An 8,663-nucleotide genomic window follows, 5' to 3' on the forward strand; every position below is an offset into this window, starting at 1 on the left:
CCCACATGCACAGGCATATTATATTTTAGCAGCATTGTGATATCTGCTGTTGGGTAAAAACTGTTCTTGATTACGGTTGCTTATTTTAGATGTTTAGATGGTTTAGATGTGTTTTGGATGTTCATTAAACTATGTAGTTAACATGAACTGTTGAAGCAAAGTGCTTTGTAGTTGTACAGTATATGATGTGTTAAACTGAATGTAAGTAGACTATGATGCATAATGTGGTGGTTTGTGTGTGCAGGTTTGAGAGCACAGTGCAAATCAGTAAGCTGCAGGACCTAGTGAACAGGAGTAAGCTGGCTCGCTGCAGAGGGAGGTTCGTTTGTCCTGTCATTCTCTACAATGGCAAGGTACTTCTCCACAACTGTCAACTTTACACACTCTCCTCAGTTACATTCAGTTCTCTCTTCACTTTAGTAGTAGTAAGTTTTATAGCGGTTCTTAGCGTTTCCTTTTATTGTACTCTTTCATCCCTCTCTAAAATTCCTAAGTTCATTTGATATTTAAAGGGGCAGCTAACTTGGTGCAGAATATTAAGAACATTTTTCTGAAAGTATAGGCAGATGTTATGCTAGACTTTTTTTGTTGTCTGTCATTATGATGGACAGGATCATAAAAATTCCATCATAATGTAATATTACTCGGCAGTTAAATTTAAGATAAAAAAATGTAGCCTATCTAATGGCATTTAATATTCATTCATTTTCATTTAGTTTTTTAATAATTGATATATGGAGCAAGCTAATGTGCAGCCACTTTTCATGTCAACACGACTTTTTATCCCCGCAATGAGTGGAAGCCACTAAAAACACTGCAGCCATTGTGCATACACAAGCAAGCAAAAATGAAGACTGCAATTTTACAAAATTGAACAATTGCTGAGAAAATATGAACAACCTATTTACATTGAGTAGGCTATCTTAGCAACATCAACATGGCTAACCATAACACAATGGAAACTCCTGGGCTGGAAACGTGAATGAAGCCACTCACATCCACTTGTTACAACGTGGCTGTATCATACACTCCTACAACACTCTGACACTCATGACACTGATAATATAGTTATTGACTCACTGTGGTTATTACTAGTAAATTCTTCTTTTGTTAGACCATCTTGGTAGAACAGTGTCAGTGGTGGACAACTGAGCTCTCAGAGGTGACTGACGCTACAAGCCAGTTGGACCAGCCACTGCTTAACCTGAGCAAATACAGTGCAGATGGTGTGTGTCAAGCCATGTATCTGCTCTTTACCTGGGTGAGGATAGCGTTCAGAGATGCTTTGTGTAGGGTAGGTTAGGTCTGGAAAATGGGTTTGGTTATTGTGGGGCTCTGAAAACTTATGAGGACATGGCCAGACACCCCCCTCTTTGGGGCTGAATAATAGGTAAATATCATTTAACTCATATACTAAGCTTCCATATGAATGCTCTTCCTTTCTTTGGCACATTTATTTATGTATTATTGACTGATTTCTTTAGTAATCTCTTTTTTAAGTCAGTTTGCCCCAGTGCATTACACACACTCTATTTTTGATGTTGAGTGTTTATAATGCATGCATTAATGTAATTTCATTTAGGGGCACAAGTGTCCCTTAAAATAAATGTTACATCGAGCCGTGTGGCCAAATCCAGGTATGTAGAGCTTGTAGAGACTTACTCAAGAAGAGTGGAAGCTGTAAGTGGTGTCAAAGGGGCTGCTACACAGTACTGAATTATAGCTCTGAATACCTTTGTAAATGAGATGTTTTATTTTTAATATATTTGTGAAAATGTCTAAAAACATGTTTTCTCTTTGTCATTATTGGTTATTGAGTGTAGATTGGTCATTAAGGACAATGTAAAAATGCCATTTTCTTCCATTTTCAAATGAAACTGACCATACAACACAGTTCACAAAATGTCAGTGGCTTTGAATACTTTCTAAAGCCACTATACGGCCATGGCCAAAGGTTTTGAGAATGACTCAAATATTAATTTTCACAAAGTCTGCTGCCTCAAAAGTGTTTTTAGATCTTTTTGTAAGATATTACTATGGTATACTGAAGTATAATTACAACCATTTCATAAGTGTCAAAGGCTTTTATTGACAATTACATTAAGTTTATGCAAAGAGTCAATATTTGTAGTGTTGACCCTTGTTTTTCAAGACCTTTGCAATTCTGGCATGCTGTCAATCAACTTCTGGGCCACATCCTGACTGATGGCAGCCCATTCTTGCATAATCAATGCTTGGAGTTTGTCAGAATTTGTTGGTTTTTGTTTGTCCACCTGCTTCTTGAGGATTGACCACAAGTTCTGAATGGGATTAAGGTCTGGTGAGATACCTGGCCATAGACCCAAAATATTGATGTTTTCTTTCCCGAGCCACTTAGTTATCACTCTTGCCTTATGGCAAGGTGCTCCGTCATGCTGGAGAAAGCATTGTTTGTTACCAAACTGTTCTTGTGTGGTTGGGAGAAGTTGCTCTCGGAGGATGTTTTTGTACCATTCTTTATTCATGGTTGTGTTCTTGGGCAAAATTGTGAGTGATCCCACTCTCTTGGCTGAGAAGCAACCCCACACATGAATGGTCTCAGGATGCTTTACTGTTGGCATGGCACAGGACTGATGGTAGCGCTCACCTTTTCTTCTCTGGACAAGCTTTTTTCTGGATGCCAAAAAAAAAAAAAAAAATCAGAAATCAGAAAGGGGATTCATCGAGAAAATGACTTTACTCCAGTCCTCAGCAGTTCAATCCCTGTACCTTTTGCAGAATATCAGTCTATCCCTGATGTTTTTCCTGGAGAGAGGTAGCTTCTTTGCTGCCCTTCTTGACCAGGCCATCCTCAAAGTTTTCGGCTCACTGTGCGTGCAGATGCGCTCACACCTGCCTGCTGCCATTCCTGAGCAAGCTCTGCACTGGTGGTAGCTCAATCCCACAGCTGAATCAACTTTAGGAGACACACCTGGCACTAGCTGGACTTTCTTGGGCTTCCTGAAGCCTTCTTCACAACAATTGACCCTTTATCCTTGAAGTTCTTGATGATCTGGCAAATGGTTAATTTAGGTGCAGTCTTTCTAGCAGCAACATCCTTGCCTGTGAGCCCCATTTTGTGCAAAACAATGATGGTTAAGTAACCATCATTAACCAATCAGTCTGTTAACCAAGTAACCATGGTTAACAGAGGAAGAACAATGATTTCAAGCACCACCCTCCTTTTAAAACTTCCAGTCTGTTACTCTAGTTCAACCAGCATGACAGAGTGATCTCCAGTCTTGTCCTCATCAAAACTCTCACCTGTGTTAATGAGGGAATCACTGACATGATGTCAGCTGGTCCTATTGTGGCAGGGCTGAAATGCAGTGGAAATTGTTTTTTTGGGTTCGAGTTCATTTTCATGGCAAAGAGGGACTTTGCCATTCATTTGATCACTCTTTATAACATTCTGGAGTATATACAAATTGCCATCATAACAACTGAGGCAGCAGACTTTGTTAATATTTGTGTCATTCTCAAAACCTTTGGCCATGGCTGTATATGAAAATGTATTGAATTTTTGTTGACTTTGTGGTTAAGACTGACCATATACTAAATATTAAAGGACTTGGTTCCAGATAAGAGGCAAAAAAAGTTGATCCGGGTATCCCTAATCATTACACCTGAGAAATTATACTGGGTTCTGTCACATTTACAGATTCATTTGAATAATCCTTTGAATCACAATACAAGGGTGTGTCACAGGGAGTTTGAGGGATTCCTTATTTAATGATGCAAACAAACTCCAGAGATGTAGCGCTGCCTCCTGTGCTTAATCTTGTTCCACTTGTGGATGAAATCGCACATATCAGTCATCTTGTTTCTTAGTTACTTGAAATTGAATTTTTTTTAATATTCAAGTTTGGGCTGTAATTTTCTTCCTACTTTAGGAAGGCACCACTCTTCACGTAGCATATTTCTAAACAAGATAGCAAGTGCAAGATCATGAATACAATCGGTGCTTATTTAGTTACAAATTCACCCATTAAGACTATCTGTATATTTATATTTTTCAGTGAGAAATTTAAATAACATATTCAGCTTTACGTGCTCTAAAACAAAATGCAGCCTTGTTGAAACTGTACTTAAAGTATTGTAACTTGTACTAAAACAGGCTGTAACAGCCACAAAACCAAGGCTGACTTTGGAGCTAAAATAAGAATTACATCCAAGTGTCACCACCTAGAATGACAGTTTCAGATATTCTGTGGCTGCCACTTCCTCTTTTCTTTCTTTCATGTGACAAGATATTATTTTATGTTGGCACAAGCAAGAAGCTTTTTTTGATCCTGCATTGTTTTTTCCCTTATTGCAGCATATTTGCCGGTCATCAACTCTGGCAGGCTGGGGGGAGTTGTACGGACGCACTGGTTATAACTACATCTTCTCAGGTACACACATATGTATATATATACACACACACACACACAGACACACACACACACACAGACACACACACACACACAGACACACACACACACACAGACACACACACACACACAGACACACACACACACACATACAATCTAGCAAACACAGGGGAAGCTGTGGCTACCATACTGTATTTTCCATGGAAGGTTTCAGTTCCATGTGTGCTTTCTGACCCATGAGCAGTTGTCAGATATCTGTCAAACCTTTGCTGTTGGGACTAAGTTTTCCTCTGAGTGGAAGGGGATAGGCATCATTCAGTCATAGTACAGCAAAAACCAGAGTCAAAGGACAATTTTTTAATCTCAGCCAGAATGGTTTGGTGTGTATCAAATGTCTTGTGGTGTCTGACCAGCAGTCCAACACCCAATATTGCCAGGCAGTAGGTGAAAGAAATACTGTTGGGGCATTTATATATGTAAAAAGTTATATTCTCTCTATAATTGCTTGATTTATGCTTTGATAGAAGCTTACCTTTTCATATTGGAATAACAGATTGTAAACTGAGATTGTTGTTACAATGTTATACTAGAGTCATCATTGCTTCTGTTAAGTTTGATTCAAATTCTTGATAAAGTTTTAATGACGTGGATTTATTAATGACATGATGACGTCATCGAATTGCAGTGTGATGTCATCTAGTGACTTTTCCAGCAGGCTTTAGCTACTTTTCTTCGATATTAGTTGCCAATACTCCAAAATAACAATCAGAACATTGTTCTGAGTCTTTTCAGTCTCTAAAACTGATTGGTCTAAAGCTGACATCCAAACAAACCCCCCCCCCCCCAAACAAAAATTTTTTTGTGTTTTTTGGGCAGTGATGACACGTGGACAGAGTCAGAGGAGGTTCCAGAGGATGACAGTACAGTCAGGTAAAATTACTTTAACTAGATAAGTGTACAGTGAAGATCAGACACTGTAAGCTAAATCACCACATTACACTAATTGCTTGTGAGGACAAAAAACTGATTGAATTCTAAAAAGTGATGTTACTAATTCCTTTTCCTTTTTAAAATGATAGACAACTCTCAAGACATCTCTCTTTAAAGAGAAACATCTGCCAAAGAGTTTTTCTCCTACCAGTAGCTTTCTTGTTTGATTTTTGTTATTTTCCTTCACACACTGACCTCTACCCTCTGTCTCCTTGTCCTCAGGAATGGGGACTCCCAGCTCTTTGACAAGGTCCGAGGCCATGATATTAAGCTGCTGCGTTACCTCTCAGTTCGATACATCTGTGACCTGATGGTGGAGAACAAGAAGGTTAAGTTTGGCCTAAAGTAAGGAACAGCACAGTCTAGTTTCATCCACACTCTGGATGTTGTTTAGGTCACTGTTTACACCTGATTCTGTAGAAAGAAATCCTATCGAAGGCATCTGACTATTGACTCAGTGTATTTTATGGTCTGCTTTAGATTTTTGCCAATTCTGCCCATAATTCATATAGGAGATTGGGTGTGATTATATCTGATCTGGAGATTCTTGAGCTGTGGTTAAATTTTATGTAGCTCTGTGTAAAGGCCCAGGTAATCATGGTCATATCAATCCTCTTATTAGTGGCTAATTCAGTCATAGTAGCTGATAGCAGCTGTTAGGTTACATGCGGAACAGATGATACTGGTAGTATTTTGGGAATACTGAAGTACATATTTTTGCCTAAAAATACACACTGAATGATCAAAGAGCATGTTGTCTGCCAGGAAAGGAGCACCGAGCGGTTATACTCCAGTGACAATAACTCCTTATATGAACCCTTTGCAATCACCTGCATTTGTATATGATCAGATCTTCTTCTAAACTACACTTAAGAATAAACGCAATGTATTTGAACCAACAACATTATTTTATTTTTCTTGTCCACATTAACACCTTCATGGTGTAAGCCAGAAAACATTTGTGATTCCCCTCGGCTAATGGCATCAACAAAAATAGTCAGGAGTTGGCAAACCTGGAGTCCAGTCATTGAAACAGATTGGAGGTGTGAGTAAGAGCTACTCTGTCTTATACTCTTACTGATTTGGGGCTGCTTTGCTGCCTTTGGGCCTCCACAGCTTGTCATTATCAAGAGGAGAACAAATTCCCAAGTTTATCAGTGTATCTTACAGGATAATGTGAAGGTACTTGGCCTTCAGCTAAAGCTCAGTAGAAGCTGGGTGATGCAGCAGGACAGTGATCCTAAGCACTAAAATAAATCGCAGAATGGCTGCAGAAAATCCCCCTTTTGGAGTTGCCTGGTCAGAGCCCAGACCTCAAGCCAGTAGGAATACTGTGGAGTGACCTCACAGAGTTGTTGACACCAGACATGTGAAGAATATTGCTGAGCTGATGCAGCTCTGTGAGGAAGAATGGTCCAAAATTCCCCCAGAACAGGTCTGATCCACAGTCTATTCTTGCAACTTAGTTTGAAGATCATGTCACATTTTATAACCAATTAATACAGAATAACAGGGAAGTCCAAGGGGTTCACTGTACATAACACTTCATATGACTAACAGCAATTTAAAGATTTTTTTCCTTTTTATAAATGATATTTTCTACTTTTAATTCTGAATCAGAAAAACACTAAGGTTGATTCACAAAATATGTAAGAAAAACAGTATAGGCTGTTATGACCAATGAAATGACCCTGAATTGTGTAAAACATTTGTGTATTAAAATACTGTATGTACCCATGAATCCTTACAATGTACCTCAATATGTCTGCAGTGTAACATCCTCTGAGAAGGTGGACAAGGCCCAACGCTATGCAGACTTTACCTTGATCTCTGTGCCTTATCCAGGTAAATGATGATAATTACAATTGCCTTTTTTTAGTCACTCCACTAAAGCTAGACAGTTAAGTCAACTTGGGCTAATGCCATTTAACTGCAGCATATTGCAGATGTACAGACAGGTGACAAAGTAAAGAAAAACCTTGAATAAATGAGTGGTTTCTTCCAGGATGACAGTGCCCCTATCTAAGAGGTCACTGAATCGTTTGATGAGGGTGAAAATGATGTGAATCATATACTGTGGCCTTCACAGTCACCAGGTCTCAGCCCAGTTGAACACCTCTGGGAGATTTTGCTTGACAGTGTCTCCAGCACCATCATCAAAACAACATAAGAGGGAAAATCTTTTGGTAAAATGGTGTTCATCCCTCCAGTAGAGTTCAGAGACTTGGAGAGTCAATGCCAAGGTGCATTGAAGCTGTTCTGGTGGCATGTGGTGGCCCAGCACCTTCAGAGACACTTTATGCTGGGTTGGCCTTTCATTTCTCACCTGCATACAGTACATGTATATATCTGTAGATAATCACAAGAATTGTAGTACTGCAATGCCACAGGCCTTTTAAAGATTCCTAGGAACAGAATTGAGCTATGTGGCGGCTATTGCCTAGTGGCTACAGACAAACAAGACAAATAAATAAAATTAATTTCTTTGATGTTTACTGTACTAAATTGGAATAAATAGATATTAAAAAAAACTGTACAGATATCTTACTTGTTTTTTTTTTTTAATAGACCCTGCAACAAACAAATAGGAACAGCAACAACAAGCATAAAGACAAGAATAGCTTTTATCGTCAAATCAAATTTTAGAATTCAGTTATAAAAAACGCAGAGTAAACTGTGACCGCTTGGTACCAAAGACATCACCAAATAATTGTTGAAATTATTTGTCCACTACTGCCATTATAGAATTTACACTGACCAAAAGATAAATAATAATAATAATAATTATTATTTTTTGCCTCTGTGGTGGCAACAGCCATGGCCAAAAGCATTATGTTTTCAGGTTGTCCCTCACTCCATGATATCTCAGGAACACCTTGAGGGAGTTTCAGATTTGGCACAAGTGTCCACTTAGACTTGATGATGAACCGATTTGATTTTGGTGGTCAAAGGTTAAACCCACTGTGACCTCACATCTGTCCCATTCACATCAGTGCAATATTTCAAGATTGCCTGGAGGGAATTTCATTACAACTTGACTGGTGGGAAGAGGCATACAGCAGTGAGGTGGTAATTTTAGTTAACAACATGAAACTGCATTTAAAACCTAATAACATTTTTCCCATAAGAAGACTAAGAAATTAATATTATGCATCTTGTTAAAAAAAAAAAAAAAAGTACCAAAGTTAATCCTTCCATCCATTTTCTTCCGCTTATCCGGGACCGGGTTGCGGGGGCTGCAGTCTAAGCAGAGATGCCCAGACTTCCCTTTCTCCAGACACA

General features: G+C 38.8%; 1 protein-coding gene across 1 annotated transcript in view; it reads left to right on the forward strand.

Annotated features, from left to right (window-relative positions):
- mtmr14 (myotubularin related protein 14) overlaps window positions 1–8,663 on the forward strand; it is a 40,564-nt gene that overhangs the window by 4,760 nt on the left and 27,141 nt on the right. Inside the window, exons 3-7 of the mRNA XM_020599889.1 lie at window positions 245–353; window positions 4,337–4,413; window positions 5,262–5,321; window positions 5,604–5,726; window positions 7,153–7,226. Of these exons, the coding sequence (XP_020455545.1) occupies window positions 245–353; window positions 4,337–4,413; window positions 5,262–5,321; window positions 5,604–5,726; window positions 7,153–7,226 (443 nt within the window). The remainder of the gene's footprint in view (window positions 1–244; window positions 354–4,336; window positions 4,414–5,261; window positions 5,322–5,603; window positions 5,727–7,152; window positions 7,227–8,663) is intronic.

This window comes from Monopterus albus, unplaced genomic scaffold, assembly GCF_001952655.1.
Source record: "Monopterus albus unplaced genomic scaffold, M_albus_1.0 scaffold43.1, whole genome shotgun sequence".
NCBI lineage: Eukaryota > Metazoa > Chordata > Actinopteri > Synbranchiformes > Synbranchidae > Monopterus > Monopterus albus.